The 17,756-nt window shown below is 42.6% G+C and overlaps 1 protein-coding gene across 14 annotated transcripts in view; it reads right to left on the bottom strand.

The window, feature by feature from the left end:
* The window catches only part of LOC134220273 (disco-interacting protein 2), a 571,865-nt gene that overhangs the window by 32,922 nt on the left and 521,187 nt on the right, over positions 1–17,756 (bottom strand). For 6 of the 14 annotated variants that reach the window (XM_062699282.1, XM_062699284.1, XM_062699283.1 and 3 more), the window contains 5 exons: positions 17,134–17,598; positions 4,861–4,989; positions 3,732–4,635; positions 2,707–3,662; positions 2,505–2,641 (listed from right to left, as the gene is read on the bottom strand). In XM_062699282.1, coding sequence (XP_062555266.1) covers positions 2,505–2,641; positions 2,707–3,662; positions 3,732–4,635; positions 4,861–4,989; positions 17,134–17,598 — 2,591 coding nt within the window. The remainder of the gene's footprint in view (positions 1–2,504; positions 2,642–2,706; positions 3,663–3,731; positions 4,636–4,860; positions 4,990–17,133; positions 17,599–17,756) is intronic. The other 8 variants (XM_062699285.1, XM_062699278.1, XM_062699286.1 and 5 more) reach the window with 4 other exon arrangements.

Below are 17,756 nucleotides of genomic sequence, written 5' to 3'. Positions count from 1 at the left end.
TGAATACGAGATGCTCAAGGTACTCCAAAACGCACGTTCTAAACCCCAGGCCGGTTTAAAAATCCATAAAGGTCTGTAGTAGCTTGTAAAAGTGTTGAGCGAAATCCTATAAGCTCAACGGACCTGCTGGGATGTTTAGCGACGCACAGATACATTGTTCAGGCCTTGGTTGATCGGGTAGATCGCATGTTTTGAACTCCAGGACGTTTTGGAGAACCAAAAAGGCCTGTTGTAGTTTGTAAAAGTAATGAGTGAAATCCTATCAGCTCAATGGACTTGCTGGGATATTTAGCGCTGCACTAATATTTCGTTAAGGGCTTGGTTCAGTTGCTATCCGTCTCTTGTTCAGACTAGACGTACACTACACGCGTTGTGCTTTCAGTTTACTGTTTATTGCTATCATGCCGGTGACGACAAAAAATTGTATGTTGTTAGACACATCAATTCTCCCAAAGCGGCCTAGCGTTCCAGACATCAAGAAATTTCTTGATGAGAAAATAAAACTTGGCATGACAACAGTGAAGTGTGTGCAGCCTCATAATGTCAAAAATGTGGTGTATCTTGTGATGCAGGATGAAGAGACGGCATCGAAGATCGCTGCAGAGCACCATTTAAAGCATGCAATGGAATGTGATGAAAAGTGTCCCAATGTCATGCTTCCTATATAATTGAAAGCAACGCCATCGATGTACGTCTACACGATCTTCCGAAGGAGATCAATAACATCACAATCGCTGACCATATGCGACAATATGGGGAAGTGATTGCCATTCGCAACGAGGTCTGGAAGAATTACTTTCCTGGTCTTAGTAACGGCGTTCGTGTGGTGCGGATGCAATTAATTAAACCCATCCCGTCATACATAACCATCGAACAAGAAGTCACGCTGGCAACATACTTTCTTCAATTTCGCACCTGTGTCCATTGCGGTGAGAAATCTCATCCAAAACGACGGTGCTCAGAAGCATCAAAATCACAGAAGCAGCCAAAAAACGTTAGATCTAAACCAATATCTTCTGAACAGCCGTCTCAAATGACCAAACCGGAGCAGTTATCAACCAACAAAAAGCAGTATCAAATTGATGAAGAACAATGGCCTAGTATCTCCGGACTGGTGAACGGTATGCTGATCTTTGGTTACGCTTTTAGACTCAAAGGCCTTAACTCGAGGGAATTCTTGGATGGCCAAGAACATATATTGTGAACGCATTTAATTCATTTTATCACTAAGAGCATGTTCCATATTTTAAACGGACTGGCTGACCTTTGATTACGCGTGTTGACCCAAAAGCCTTAACTCCAGGGAATTCTTGGATAGCCAAGAACGTATATTGTGGACGCATTTTAATCTTGGTATCACTAGAGCATGTACCATATTTGAAACAGAATGGCCGACCTTTGGTTACGCGTGTAGACTCAAAGGCCTAAACTCCAGGGATTTCTTGGATGGCCGAGAACATATACTGTGAACGTATTCCATCATTTGCATCACTAGGGCAAGTCGAATAAAAACAAAACCTTTGGAATACCCTACCGCAATATGCATGTTTGCTAGAAAAGCTACGTCTCAAAATACATCAGATCTTACATGGAACAATATACTCAAATATAACTGCTTACTAGCGCCGCCTTTTGGATGAAGTACTGACCAACTTTGCCGAATACAACTTGAGTGTAGGCACAAAGGATCTCGAGCTAGAGCCATATTTCACACACATAAGAATATTGCAAACACACTAGCGCCACCTATTTCTAAAATTCTTAATTACTTCTCCCATCACAGAGCCACAGACAAACAGACATAACACTTGTCAAATTTCCATCGTTCACTGATTTACTGGTCAATTCAAATAATCATTAGTTGGCCAATCGATCACTCGCGGCGCTGGCATAGGATTTGCTCTAGTTTGACGTTTGCTCACTACCGCCATCTGGTTCGTGATTTGCCCAACTAACTGAAATCAACAGATGTCGTTAGTGTTTGAACGACGATGAATTTGATGAGTGAATGTTCAATGTGTTATGTCTGTTTGTCTGTGACAGAGCAGTCCATTCCCACTAGATGATCGTTGCTAAAGACATCATCTTTACAAATTCCAAATTTGTTCGATAAAAATATTTACAATGGCATATTTTATTTGAAAATCCCACCCATTTTGAACTGCACCTTTTCAAAAAGGTTATGCAGGAGGTTATGTTACCCCGAAAACCCCTACCAACATGGTCGATCTTAGGTAACTTTCTAAAAGATTGGTTACATTATCTTTCGAAACAGCCCAAAAAATCAGGGATTAAACAAACAACCAAAAAGTTATAACAATTTAATTTGGGGTCAATATGACCCCAGATCATTATTATTATTATTAATATCTTTATTTATGAGGTTGAATATTTAAAAAAATGGCATCCTTTCAAAGTAGCATGGGGTCATATTGATCCTAGAGCACAGACAAAAGGTCTCATACAGATTACCATTATCAAATGTAAAAAAAAATCTTGCTCACCTTGAATGTGGCGTTGGTCATGCCGTCTAAGCCATAGTATGTAGTTCCAGTTGACCCAGACGTCACACAAATCTCTCCAACTTGATCGGTTTTGCACAGGACTGGGGGACCTTCCGCATTGACCACAACCATAGTAGCTAAAAACAATCGAATATTTCAACGATAAGCACCGATGCGTCCCTAAATGCGTCGCCAAACTTACCACTCGGCATAACCTGACCACAGTCCTGCAGTGTGAGCGACGTCAGCGAATCCTCACTATCCACGCGAACCACGCCATGTGAGAGTGCTGCCATCGATAGGACGCCCCGTCCGGTAGCCGATTGGTTGTACCCACCGGCGGATCGACCCGGCCGTCTTAGCGAAACGGTAAACACCTCCGAACTGCTGGCACAGGGACAGATTGCATCCGGTCGGAGGCCCTTAGACTGGAACACACTCAGGAATTGATCACAGCTGGAAAGAGACCACGGATTGGCACCGTCCGCAACCAGAAGCATTCGCAGTGACGAGAGTGAGATTTCTTTGTGATCCTTGGTTGCCAGAAGACCCCAGTGCAGATCGCGGCTCTTAACCAAACAACACGAAGCGCGATATTTGGTGATCAGTTGCATCCACGACGAAGGTTTGAGCTTCATCAGCGCATAGGGAATGAACAGTACGTGCATTCCATTAAGCACCGACGTTAGTATGCTGTGCCAGAGACCTACTTCCCGTTTGAAATCGAGGACACAAACAATTGTCTCCCCTTCCGTGTAGTGACAAGCCATTGTCAGCGCTCGACAGTGGTTGATCATGGATTGGCGTGAGACTGTAACTCCCATGACACTGCCTTCCTTATCGGTAGTGTACTCGATGTAAGCGATCGAATCCTCACTGATGCGGTTGTTGTTTGTATTGAAGTCCTTGGGAACCTTTGGAAGATGTTCTGTGACGAACCAGTGCAACCGTGGCCATCCTTTGAGCTTGGCAACCTCACCGGTCGACGACTTTGGCAGTCCTTTCAAGCACGCTTCCGATGTCAAGGCCACCTGCACTCCACACGAACTCAACAGGAAACCGACCTGCTGGGGTGGGGAGTCCGAACTGGATAAAGGTAGCTCGATGGGCAGTGGGACCAGTCCGCGGAACATGCAACCGTACCACGCGGTTATGAAACTGTCGGAAGAAAATAAGTTTTAATTCTATTATAACCTAAGTTTTTGGGAATTTTTAAGGAGGACATACCTTAGTGGATCACTGTTGGGGTAGACCAGAGCGACCCTGTCGCCTGCTTTGAGCGATATTTGTTCGGGGCCTTTGCTAAAAACTTTGGTGGATAGTGCGTAAGCGATTTTCTGCGCTCGAGACAACAGCTTTCCGTAGGTTAGAGTGGTAGTCATTTTACCATTCGGATCCAGAACGGTCGCCATCGGTGCCTTGAACGAACTGGTACCGTACCGTTGAAGTGCGGCTTCCAGTGTTCGCGGAAGGCCCGATGGGACAATCAGCTGTTCGCCTTGAACGGGGCTCATGACGTTACCTTCCGGTTTCGGAGCGTTGGGATCTTTCGGGTTGGCTGCGATCTCCAGCTCGATGTCATTGTCTTCGTAGAATTCTGGGAGAGGTCGACGTTTCGGCCGTTTCAAGGTATTCAGTAGCTGCTGTATTTTGGCGGAGACCTTCCATCGGCCAGCAGTTCCCGTGTCACCGGGTTCCTGGCTAGAGAGATTCACATACCGCGTAACGCGGTCTGCTCCCCGTCTTGTGTTGGCACTGAACTGGGTAATGTCCGGGGCAGCATAGGGTCGCTGCTGGTACTCAGAAATGTCGGTGATATCATAGCTGTTCTTTTGGTTGTAGTAGGTCCGATGCATTGCCGGCGGGGAACCGGCACTGGAGGTATCGGACAGAGTAGCGTGTTGAGTGTTTTGTGTTGGTATGCTTTGCGGGGGCCGTCGCTCGATTGGCGCTGGTTGGGTTTGTTGCTTTTGTTGGCTCGAATGATGATGATCGCGGGATGATGGAAGTTTCATGGGTTCTCGGCCAAGAATGTGATCACGTGGGAGGTTGTAGTTATCCCGGTCCGGCGTGGATATCCGTCCGCCGATAATGCCTTCCTCTGGGATTGACTCGTCGTCTGTGCTGGAATCTGGGGTTAAAGGTTGGATATTACTAAGAGAGCTTGCAGTGGCTGTGTCTTGTTCACTGAGTTGTCTGGACGGGACATGATCATGATCGATCGAGAACATAAAAACTAAGATAAAAAGCACGTTCGATTTTGGGAACTTAATCATTCTGACCAAATTGTATGGATGAGTTTATTCATTTTTTTTGTGGTATGGGGTGGGAAGATGTGTAAAATGTGGAGAATTACCTGAGTCGTCATGATCGCGCTCGGGACTACGATTGAGCACGGAGCTGCGTTTGGATGGCATTGGTAAGCTAGGTTTGGGGCGATTTTTTAATGCGGCTAATGCTTGCTGTACAGCTTCCTGACGTACTTCTGTGGTGGGTAGGTTAGGTGATTCGTTTGATAATCGCAGTGAGTTGATTTGATTTGCGTGTGTGTGAAGGGTGCCAGCAGTAAACGATGGGTGGGATGGATCATGATCGATTGTTGATGCGACAGACACACACATTCAGAATTCATAAACAACGGGCACAACGGTGTGCGTGTGTCAAATAGGAAGCAAAAGAAAAGAAAATTTAGAAAACCAAATCAGAAACTGAGATCACTTATGATTATGGATGTGGTAAAGTGTTTTGTTTGTGTTAACAATGAAGTTAAATTTGTTTAGTGTTCATTATTGGAACTTAATGTTTGGCGATTCACACTACCTTTCATCTGACAGTATTCATATACATAGTTCAAATTGGTGTAACCTGTTCTCTGGGTTTTTAGTGTGAAAACAGCCATAAATGGTACAATTCTTGACCGATTCTTTTGCAATAACTAGCAATTTTGTTATATTTTCAAATCAATAGCATTTAGTCAATAGATAGTTTGGTTTCAGAGCTATTGCAGATTCCGTTGGAGCCATGTACCCTAGGAAAATTGATGACTTCTAAAATTTAATATAAACAGGACGTGTGACGGCGATTTTGCAAAATATAGGTTCCAAGGCCACTCAGGATCAATCCGGTAATATTGGCTAAGACATTTACTACATTTGATCTTTTAAAAAGTGTTCTTCGGATAATTCACTCACTTCAGAGATCCGGATCATTTTAACGGATCTAAACGACCATCTCTAAATTGAATAATACGTTAGCCTGTAGTACATAACTCTTAGTCAGGTCAAGGAAGGTGGATTATTTGACTTATTTAAGGTCAACTTTTCCGAAGAACGCATATTTTTTAAGTCTGTAACTATGTTAAAAATCGAAAACAAGAACCGAAAAAGTGCTGCAGGTTTGAACTGGCCTGAAAAATTCACCCGATGTACGTTCAAAATCGGGCAAATAATCTTCCAATCTTGAAAAATAGCACTTTTTCGATTTTCTGTTTTAAATTTTTTAAATACATAGAGGAGTCATAAAATATGGGTTCTTTGGAAACTCACGATAATTATGTGAGAGCCGTATGCGTCCGTTTCGGGCCGGGAAGTAACAATTTGATACCCCCATGTTACTCCCAGTTAGGGAGGTCTGGCCGGAAATATCGCTTGTTGAATCGGTCACGATTGAGACCGGTTTTCTCGCAGGCTCGGTGGCGGCGATTAAGGCCACAGCAGCTTTGGCAGAAAAAAAATGCAGATATCCTGGAGATTGTTCGAAATCGTCAGATTAGACTACTTTGGTGAACACAGCGTCGCAACAGATTATGTCGAAACTACAGCGCTGGTGGTGTCTTGAACAAAACCAGCAGCTGCAGTAGAGACTACTGTGATGCAGTGAACACCATGCACCCCAACAACAAAAACGTCGCGGGTGAGCTGCGGGGACCTCCGTATGTAGATATAGAGGTCAATGCGGTTCACGCGTGGCGTTTGTTGTGGGGGTGCTCGTCTCCTACGCGAGTTTATGATATAGACCGACAGGTTACTATCATAGCTTGCGATTGACGGGTGGTGAGGTTACTGTGTACCGTTCTCAAAGTTCTGTGCAAAATTATCCTAGCCCGGATTCAGGAGAAGATCAATGCGATTCTCCGGCGGCAGCAAGCCGGATTCCGTGCCGGAAGATCCTGTGTGGACCATATTGTCACGCTCCGAATCATTTTGGAGCAGGTCAACGAATTCCAAGAGTCCCTTTACTTGGTATTCATTGACTACGAAAAAGCTTTCGACCGTCTCAATCACGAGAATATGTGGGGCGCCCAGAGACGCAAGGGGGTTCCTGAGAAAATCATCAGCCTTATCGAAGCACAGTACGAGGCCTTTTCGTGTAGAGTGCTGCACAATGGGGTCCTGTCCGACCCTATCCGGGTCGTAGCTGATGTGAGGCAAGGATGTATTCTATCACCGTTACTGTTCCTCATCGTAATCGATGAGATTCTGGTAGATGCGATTGACCGTGAACCAAACCGCGGGCTGTTATGGCAGCCTATAACCATGGAGCACCTAAACGACTTCGAATTGGCGGATGACGTTGCACTCCTCGCGCAACGGCGCTCTGATATGCAGAGTAAGCTCAACGACCTTGCCGAGCGCTCCTCCTCGGCAGGTTTAGTCATCAACGTCAACAAAACCAAATCGTTGGATGTAAACACGGTGACTCCTTCCAGTTTCACAGTAGCCGGGCAACCAGTGGAGAATGTTGAAAGCTTCCAATATCTTGGTAGCCAAATGGCGTCAGACGGCGGTACCAAGATCGACATAGGCGCACGAATCAAGAAAACAAGGGCTGCCTTTGCGAGTTTAAGAAATATCTGGAAAAACAGGCAGATAAGTGAACGCACCAAAATACGAATTTTCAACTCTAACGTGAAATCTGTGCTGTTATATGCTAGCGAAACATGGTGTGTATCAGTGGAGAACACTCAACGGCTGCAGGTGTTCATCAACAGATGCCTGCGGTATATAATTCGGGCCTGGTGGCCCCACAACTGGATCTCAAACAACGAGCTCCATCGTCGTTGTCACCAGAGGCCGATAGCAACAGAAATTCGGGATCGGAAGTGGGGCTGGGTCGGCCACACTCTACGTAGGGGCGGAAACGAAATCTGTAAACAAGCATTAGACTGGAACCCAGCGGGACATCGCAGCAGAGGCAGACCCAGAGGCTCATGGCGGCGAAGCCTCAACAAAGAAATAAAAGAAGTCGACCGAAATCTAACCTGGCAACAGGTTAAATCGATAGCCGGGCAACGCTCAGGATGGAGATCTTTCAAGTCGGCCCTTTGCACCACCGGAGGTGTACAGGATCCATAAGTAAGTAAGTAAGAGGTTACCACCCTTGAAGTCGATACTGCGTTACAACGTCGAGTGCGTTAGCATAGGCCTGAGCGTTCTCAATAGTCCTCCCCTGATGTTATGCTCAATTGCGGGCTGGAGGATACGGACTGGCGAAAGGGTTTTGGTTTTAGTGGGTGGGTGATCCCATCCCCACACTACCTGAGTTAACCTCCTCAGGTGTCTGTTTGCAAATTTCCGTTTAGCCTTGCTCAAGAAAAAAACACAGGGAGGGTGCATTCGTGTCGGAAAGCAGATTTTTGGGTATACAATTACTAATTCTTTACAGACGGCTACTGCTGATAGCCTGACTAATCCATAGCCGCAACGCTCTATTGTTGGTCTCTGTGTGGATTAGACAGTGTTCGAACTAGATTCACGTTAGTTTTGCAGTTGACTTTAACTTTTCACGAAAACGCGCCAGGGTGGCCACTGATCGGAAAACCGTGAATTTGAATGTTTTTTTTATCACTAGCATAATGTGCCAAAAATTTAAAAAGTGCTGTTTTTTTTTAGATTGACCTGATTTTGAACGAACATCGGGTGAATTTTTCAGGCCGGTTTACACGTGCAGCACTTTTTCGGTTTTTGTTTTCGATTTTAAAAACAGTTAGAGGCTTCAAGAAATATGAGTTCTTTGGGAAAGTTGACTCTAAATTAGCCAAAGAATCAATCGAGCAAACAAAAAATGTTGACGGGAAAGATCAATTGACTTGAACCACCTCGAAATTTCATCCAAATTTGACTGAAGGCTTATTTTACCATAAGAATTGTGATTTTGGCCTGACCTGTTGAATATTTGATACTTTTTGAAAACATGAAGAGCTCTAATATCTCTAATCTCTAATAATAATTGCCAAGCATAAAATTTTACGAAAATCTATTTTTAGGTTCATCGCAAATGAACACGGAAGTGGTCCCGAGTGTATCAAGTACCTCAAACCCATATTCACCGATTTCCACTAATGCCTCCAGTGTGGTAAAAAAGTACCTATTGAACGATGATGATGATGATGAAATGATTTCTACACATAACTCCTTCCTATCGAAGTGCTGGAGAAAATGTAAGTTTGTTCAAAAGAATGTTTCCGGACAACCCAATTGTGGTCAAACTTGAGATGGCTCGGTCGTTTCTGATCACGAACGGACTAGCGCCTTATTTTAAATTCGCGGTTTTTCAACACCCTGAAGCATGCTCGGAACTATTGGTTGGATTCGACGTTGAACAAAATATCCCAAAGACATCGAATGGATATAAGCGTAAGACTGTGGAACACCAGCAAGGAAATAGTGGACTGTCGTTATCTGGGGTCATAATTTCTTTCATCTTTTCGAGCCGTCGCTCTGCTCAAAGGATTGAAGCAGTGTGTTGAAAGAAATCCATCACTTTTGAACAACGTGATTCAACTAAGTATGGACGGACCAAATGTGAAATGGAAGTTGTTCAAGGACTTCAGTATCGTCGTTTGATTTATTGAACATTGGCAGTTGTGCTATACACGGAGTTCATAATGCCTTCAAATATGGTATGAAGCATACCAGATGGAACTTGGAGGAATTTCTGGTCTGACTGTACCATCTATTCAACGATTTTCCCTTGCATCGTGCAGATTATACTGCTACCACAGACTCAGATTTGTTCCCGCTGTAGTTTTTGTCTCGTACGCGAAAATTTAAATGTCACTGAACGTGCACTGAAGATGGTCCCGAATACGTAGAAGTAAGTGAACGACGTGAAAAACCAACTTGATAAAGGACTGAAAGAAAGTAACTCAGCGTATAAAAGGAGCTTTTTGACTGTCAGTCAGTATAGACCGTTTGATGGGTTGGAAAATAATATTTCGGATCAAATGCTGAGTCCTAAACATATGCTTTCTTCATTTCGTCTGTCCTTTTTTGCGGGAATTCCAATGCGATTCTCCTATCGCTTCTTTTTTATTCGAAGAATTATTTGCTCTTATTCGATACACTAAAGTCTAATTGCTGGAACGTAAAGGCAAAAACGGCAATAGAAATTAATCTCACTGATAACAACATCCTTCCAACATTACAGGTGGATATCGGGTTTGAATTGAGTGCAGCCATTAAAACCTGTATGACACAGGGCAAGATATCGGAGAAAACAGTGCTGCAGTTCAGGAACGATTGCAAAGCGTACTATGTAAATTGTAAATTGTAAAGTGTAAATAAAGATTAACTGAGAATATTTTTGACATTTTTCTGGTTTTGATGCAAGATTGATTTTTTAGAGCCTGGTAAACTCTACCCATGACTGCATGAACAAGATCAGCTATTGCCTTATGAATAGAGTTAGAAAGTGTAAACTGAGATGAACTGAGAATATTGAAGGATAGAACATTTTTCTGATGGTAAAATTTTGTTAAATTTAAAAACGTTTCATAAGTGTGGATTATATGAAAAAATTCAACCGCCCAGTAGGTTGGTGCGTCTCTGAGAGGACGTTTGATACTGGTGGATCACATGGAAAAGTCCAACCTCTGAGTGGGTTGGTGCGTCTCTGAGAGGACGTTTGATCCGGGTGGATCACATGGAAGAAGTCCAGCCTCCGAGTGGGTTGGTGCGTCTCTGAGAGGACGTTTGATTCAAGTGGATCCTACAAAAGCAAATTCAATCTCGGAGTTAAACTTCTGCCCCTGACTGCATGAACAAAATTACCTATTGCTATCCAGCTTTCCACGCTCGTTAATGGCGGCTTGTCGGTGTGCAAAAATCAATCGGTCGCTGTACTGTTTGACACTAGCTGGAAAAAAACTCACTGCCGAAAAGGCCTTTTTTCCCTTCCCCTAACCCAGGAACGCCAGTGGGCTTTCCTCCAGCTAGTGTCAAACAGTACAGTGACCAATTGATTTTTACACACCGATAAGCCGCCATTACCGAGCGTGGAAAGCTGGATATGAATAGAGTTAGAAAGTAAAAATCGAAAACTGAGATGAACTGAAAATATTGTTGACCCTTTTCTGGTTTTGATGAAAGATTGATTTTCTAGAGCCTGGTAAGCTCTACCCATGATTGCATAAACAAGATCAGCTATTGCCTTATGAATAGAGTTAGAAAGTGTAAACTGAGAATAACTGAGAATATTTTTGACATTTTTCTGGTTTTGATGCAAGATTGATTTTTTAGAGCCTGGTAAACTCTACCCATGACTGCATGGACAAGATCAGCTATTGCCTTATGAATAGAGTTAGAAAGTGTAAATTGAGATTACTGAGAATATTTTTGACATTTTCTGGTTTTGATGAAAGATTGATTTTTTAGAGCCTGGTAAACTCTACCCATGACTGCATGAACAAGATCAGCTATTGCGTTAGAGTTAGAAAGTGTAAACTGAGATGAACTGAGAATATTTTTGACATTTTTCTGGTTTTGATGCAAGATTGATTTTTTAGAGCCTGGTAAACTCTACCCATGACTGCATGAACAAGATCAGCTATTGCCTTATGAATAGAGTTAGAAAGTGTAAACTGAGATGAACTGAGAATATTGAAGGATAGAACATTTGTCTGATTGTGAAAAATTGTTTAATTTAAAAATGTTTCATAAGTGTGGATTATATGAAAAAAAATCAACCGCCGAGTAGGTTGGTACGTCTCTGAGAGGACGTTTGATACTGGTGGATCACATGGAAAAGTCCAACCTTTGAGTGGGTTGGTGCGTCTCTGAGAGGACGTTTGATCCGGGTGGATCACGTGGAAGAAGTTCAACCCCCGAGTGGGTTGGTGCGTCTTTGAGAGGACGTTTGATTTAGGTGAATCCTACAAAAGCAAATTTAATCTCGAGTTAAAATTCTGCCCTTGACTGCATGAACAAAATTACCTATTGCTATATGAATAGAGTTAGAAAGTAAAAAAATAAAAAACTGAGATGAACTGAAAATACTGTTGACATTTTTCTGGTTTGATGCAAGATTGATTTTCTAGAGCCTGGTAAGCTCTACCATGACTGCATGAACAAGATCGGCTTTTGCCTTATGAATAGAGTTAGAAAGTGTAAACTGAGATGAACTGAGAATATTTTTGATATTTTTCTGGTTTTGATGCAAGATTGATTTTCTAGAGTCTGGTAAGCTCTACCCATGACTGCATAAACAAGATCAGCTTCTGCCTTATAAATAGAGTTAGAAAGTGTAAACTGAATTGAACTGAGAATATTGTTGACATTTTCCTCGTTTTGATGCAAGATGTTTCCCAAACGGCATGAAGGAATTTTTTCCCACATATTCAATTTATTTCTACAATAGTAATAGTGAGTAAATTATAATACAGAGTAGGGGAGAAGAAGGATGTAGGAATAAGTAATGATAAATGATAAATAATCGAACAACAACAATCAGTCATTGAACAGTCCTAATTCTACGTCTGTTAAGAGTCGAAAAGATTGTGCGATGATCGAGAGACTGCTCGTTTTGATAGCAGCAATGCGAGAAAAAGAGAGAGCGTATCGGTATCGAATTGGTGGGTAGCGTGAACTGAGCCGGAGGAGCGAACTGAGTTTCGAGAATGACGTGTTTGAATACGGTTGTGAAAAAAAAATATTAGAAAACAAAAGAAAATAATAAAAGTAAAATAAAAGTTAAAGTGATTATTCAATTGTTTCTTGTGGTTTTTATGTGTTAATGAAGAACCCCCATGTCCTACACTAACGTTCCTAAGAAAACTGTGTGATCGTTCTCCATTGTCACACGGCTCACAAAATACATTTCGTGTATAAATCCGCAAACCATAAATCATACACCTGAAGTTGCTCTGAAACGACTTGAATTTTGCTTGGATCATATGGTTCAAAGAGATCAATTAGTGGGATCTGTAGCTGACAAAGTTCGTGAAGAATTTTCGAAAGTGGTGAGTACGCCCTGTGCCAAATCGCTCATAGCATCCTACAAACGCATTGAGCAGCGTTTGGGCACTTTCTAATCTAATTTAATCTCATACTTGTGTAGCCAATACTTAAAAGCATCCTGGAAAACGACGGTTTCTATTTTCCGTCATTTTTCTTTACATATGGCCAGGCCAACAACGCAGCATGTACCGCAGAGATGACTCGTAGGACTCCTGGTCCGGAAAAAACGGTAAAAAAACCTGGAGTTCGAAGTTTGATATCGAGTGGCCACCCTGCAAGAAGGTTAGACACCGGTTAATGAGACTTCACCATCTTCAATATTTTCCGGTTGGGGATGTTTCCCCAACTGTATGCTTTGGGAGGAACTCGTCCGCGTCTTAAGGCTAGCAAAGTAGGAGCCCGTTCCATAACCTGGGCGTAATGCGTGCTGCCGGAAACTAAATGTGCTGTCTGATTGTAGTTTCTGCCATAGCCGGCGGTTCACCAATCTCTTGAGGACCTTGGACACGCAGGTTGGCTTCGCAACATCCTGGGAAGAGACGTTTTTTATTTCCGAGATTGGGATGACGAGACTCCGGCGCCACTTGTTCGGGAAAGCTTGGTCGGAGGGGGCTTGTTTAGACACGTTTTTATGCCCATACAATAGTCCTTCAAATCCTGTCCGGTTTGATACCGTGTGGTCTTGGAACCGTAAGCACCACGTTTTATTTTTTTCTTTAGATCATGAAGTATTAGACTATGACACAAGACCCAACTTTGAAAATTTCCGACGGACGGTTACCCTGATCTTAGGAAATATGAACGAACTGGTCCTGAGTTGTCTTTTGCCTTTCTTGATAACTGAAGTTGCTGAACAGTACCACCAGGAGCTAGACGAGCTGATAGGAGATGCCACCGGATCTGGCGACGTCAACAGATTGTGGGAAAATATCCCCGAAGCTGTGACTACAACAGCGCAGGAAGTGTTAGGCACTGCACAGCGACGCCAACTGGTTGGTTTGATGAGGAGTGCCAGCGAGTAACGGACGAGAAAAATGTTGCTAGGAGTCGAATGCTAGTGGCTCGGACCCGTTCCAACAGAGCGGTGACAGACAAGACTATGGTGGCAGCCAGGTGGAAGGAGCACTCGAAGATTTGTTGAACGGTGAAAATAAAGGTGTATTAAGGAGCAGGATGGACATAGTCGGCGACGGTCAAGCTGTGTAATCACCAACGCTGGACGAGGTAAAAAAAGGCTCTAAACGAGCTGAAAAACAGTAAAGCTGCTGGAAAGGACGAGATCCCGGTCTCGGTCTCGATTAGGGTAATTCGCCAAATGTTGAACGGCTAATTTCTTCGCCTATTGTTGAACGCACGTGCATTTCTTATGGGAGTTCAACAATTGGCGACAAAATTAGCTGTTCAACATTTGGGGGTTTCCCCTATTTGCGCAAAATGGGTTATTTTTGGAACGTGTTTTTTCGGTAAATTACATAGCAAAGGACGTATAACCGTTAGGTCAATATAATTTTCGATACAGACGCATATAATAATTATCGCATTAACGACGAGATCTGGCTGAAAAATAACTTCAATAGTCTGAAAATTCCGAAAACCCCAAAAATTATTTTATAAAAAATGATAATCATCATTAGTACGGATGTGGCCTTAGAATCAAACCATTTTCAGGTACGACATATCTTAGGATTTGATCTGGACACTAATGACGCAGACCACATTGCTCCAAAAAGTGAAAAACTGGTTGCATTAGTGAAAACGAGAGCTCGGAATCATTTTTAATGTTTTTTTTTGGTGCTATTCGTTATTAATTTAAAATTGTTCTAATTCTCCGATAGCAATTATTTACTTTTTTTGAAATTTATAATACTTGTCAGATATAATGGATTCATTACAAATATTGATGAAATTTTTTGAGTAATAGCCAAAAACATGTTGTGCAAAATCCTCAAAACATTGTGAAGGAAAAAAATATAGAACATGACAAATATTCGAAACATTCTGGAAAACTCGATGCTATATGAAAGTATACAGAATACTAGGCTATATGTAACTACAAAACAGTAGATTACTTGAAAAAAAAAATGGAATTATTCAATAAACAAAGTGTATTTATAATTATCGGAACGGTCTATATTAGGAGATCTGGCGTGCAGAGGAACGGCACTATCATCATACGGTCACATATGCTCCTGGGCTTTGCAAACGACATCGACCTCATTGGAATCGATCGCAGAGCAGTAGTGGAGGCTTTTGTCCCACTGAAGAGGGAGACGGCGAGGATAGGCTTAACCATTAACAAGACAAAGTACATGGTGGCAGGTAGAGATAGAGGAAGACCTAGTGGTGTTGGTGCTGAGGTAGTGCTTGATGGGGATGTGTTTGAAGTTGTTGAAGAATTTGTTTATCTTGGAACGCTTGTGACATGTGACAATGACGTTTCCCGTGAAGTGAAAAGACGTATTGCTGCTGCGAATAGGGCCTTTTACGGATTACGTAACCAGCTTAGGTCCCGCAACATGCAGACGGAAACGAAATTTGCTCTATACAAAACTCTGATTCTACCAGTGGCCCTTTATGGACATGAAGCATGGACATTAAAAGAGGCGGACCGGAGAGCTTTCGGGGTTTTCGAGCGAAAAGTGCTGCGTACAATACTCAGACGGAAACTAGAAAATGGTGTGTGGCGCAGACGCATGAATCGTGAGCTGTATCAAGTACACAAAGAAGAAAATATTGTGAATTGGTTAAAATACAGCAGACTTTAGTGGGCTGGTCACTTAGTGCGAATGTCGGAAGAAAAAATAGCGAAAACAATATTCAACAGAGAACCAGATAGGGACCGTCGACTTCGTGGAAGGCCACGAACACGCTGGCTGCACGCGGTGGAATCGGACCTGAACGTTCGGGGAAACTGGAGGAACATCGCCCAAGACCTACGATTATGGAGCCCTACAATACGCCAGGCATAGGTGTATGGACGCTGTAGCCAACCAGGTCCTGAGTTGTCTTGAAAATGTAAAAACATATCTACAACTACATCTTCATTTGGCAAATTCATTGAGTTTGGCTTTGATCCATCACACGATCTATTCATTACTCCAAATGTAATAAATAGATCGGCCAATTTGACCAGATTGATGTCGAGTTGTCTAGAAACAGTAATCATATTTTATTCCTATTTTGCAAAATCATGTAGTTTGAGTTGACCTATAAATAAAATCTAGATGCAATCTATATACATAAAAAATGAATTTCTGTCTGTCTGACCATTATAGACTCGGGAACAACTGAACCGATTAGCGTGACCCCTCACCCATTTTGAAAGGAGGGCTTCCATACAAATAAAACACAATTTTTTTTATAACTCGAGAATTAATCAAGCAAATGGAATCAAAACTAAAACTGACATGTGGAGGTTTTGGAAGGCAAGAAATGTGTCAGTGGTAGATCGACACCCCTCCTCCTTCTGCAAAGGGGGCTCCCATTGTAATGAAACACACATTTCTTCATATCTCGATAACTAATCATGGTTTTTGAAGACAAGAAATGTTTTTATGGTGACCGAGACTCCTCCCCTAGAGAATTGATTTATTAACCGTCTACTAAAAAAACCTGCGGATATTAAAAAATATTCAGAGAATATATTAATTTTAAGCGAAACGAAGTTTGTCGGGTCTGCTAGTTTGAAATAAATTAAAAAGATTTTTAAACTTTTAGCTTTACATTATTGCATAGTAGATGTTGATGTTGATGTAACCGAGATTACAAAATTATTAAAAGCCTGATTTGTATTTTTGTATGTACAAACCAGAAGCAGATGAAGGGTAGTGTGATTGATGTGAGTATAGGTGGATCGTTGTTGCATAAAGTGGGTATCACTGTTTCAATATCTATACAATGTAATCATGATCTTATCTATATGTACTGGGTAAGGTTCGTTTTCATTTCGCTATTCGGTAAAATTATGTTGCAATATTTTTCTTCTATATGCCATGCACTTTTGGTTCATTCTATCACGGAGAGGATGAACAAACAAAAACAATTAACATGCCTTAAACAACATTTCACGTACAACTGAAACGGAACTCGAGTGCACAAATATTGGAACAAACGAATTGCAACGCTGACATGCGAAAGGAAAACGAAATATTTAGAAAGGTAAGTAGAAAAAAAAGTGAAGTAAACTAGTCTGCACTAGAGCTGGTCCGATCACTTCAAGTCACAGTTGATTGATTAGGAATCGATTACTTTTGTTAGTAGAGGAATAGTAGAAGAAGAGGATTGGGTATCGAAACGGTTCACAGCCAAACGAGATAGAGGAAGTAACGAATTCCATCGTTTCAGACGGTATTTATACAAAAGTAGAATTCATAAGTAAGAATGTTCATCATTACCACTGGTGTAACGACTCTCGTGTCGTCCAATTCTTCTATTATTTCTACTATTATTTCCAGACGTTTGGTTATTACTTGTTCGATCGAAATTGGTTTCTAGTGGGGGCGGCGGCTGGTGGACAGAGCTAGCCGCCGATGCCGCCTGCTGCGGCGGCTGAGACCGTAAATACTGGTGGTGTTTCTGCCGCATTATGACTTGGTTCTCCGCTAGGGAGCCGTGACTGTCCGCCGGAGGGTTCGCGGACGTCGATGGTGACTTGGCCAGGGCTGCCGCAGCCGCCACTATCGCCGGCGAGTGCAGGGCCAGGTTACTGAAGTTAGTACTTAGCGATGGCACGTCTTTTCTCAGCTGTTCGGCACTTGGCGTTTCGAGGGCGGCAAACTGTGACCGGATGTACTGTTCGAATGGCCGGAGCGGATCAAAGCTCGGTTTGTCCGGGTGTGGCAGATCTGACCGACCCGTCGCTACCATTCGGTCGCAATTACGTTTGCGTGTCGCGTTTGACAGTTTAAGCGTGATTTGTTTGATGTGCACGTGTGAATGGGTGACGTGAGGAACATGTCCAATGGTGCATGTGAATTGCATCGTTAAGTAGTTGGTAATTGGTGATGGGCCCGTGAAT

The sequence above is a fragment of the Armigeres subalbatus genome, chromosome 3, assembly GCF_024139115.2.
Source record: "Armigeres subalbatus isolate Guangzhou_Male chromosome 3, GZ_Asu_2, whole genome shotgun sequence".
Classification (NCBI taxonomy): Eukaryota; Metazoa; Arthropoda; class Insecta; order Diptera; family Culicidae; genus Armigeres; species Armigeres subalbatus.
This window is presented reverse-complemented; position numbering and strand designations above follow the sequence as displayed.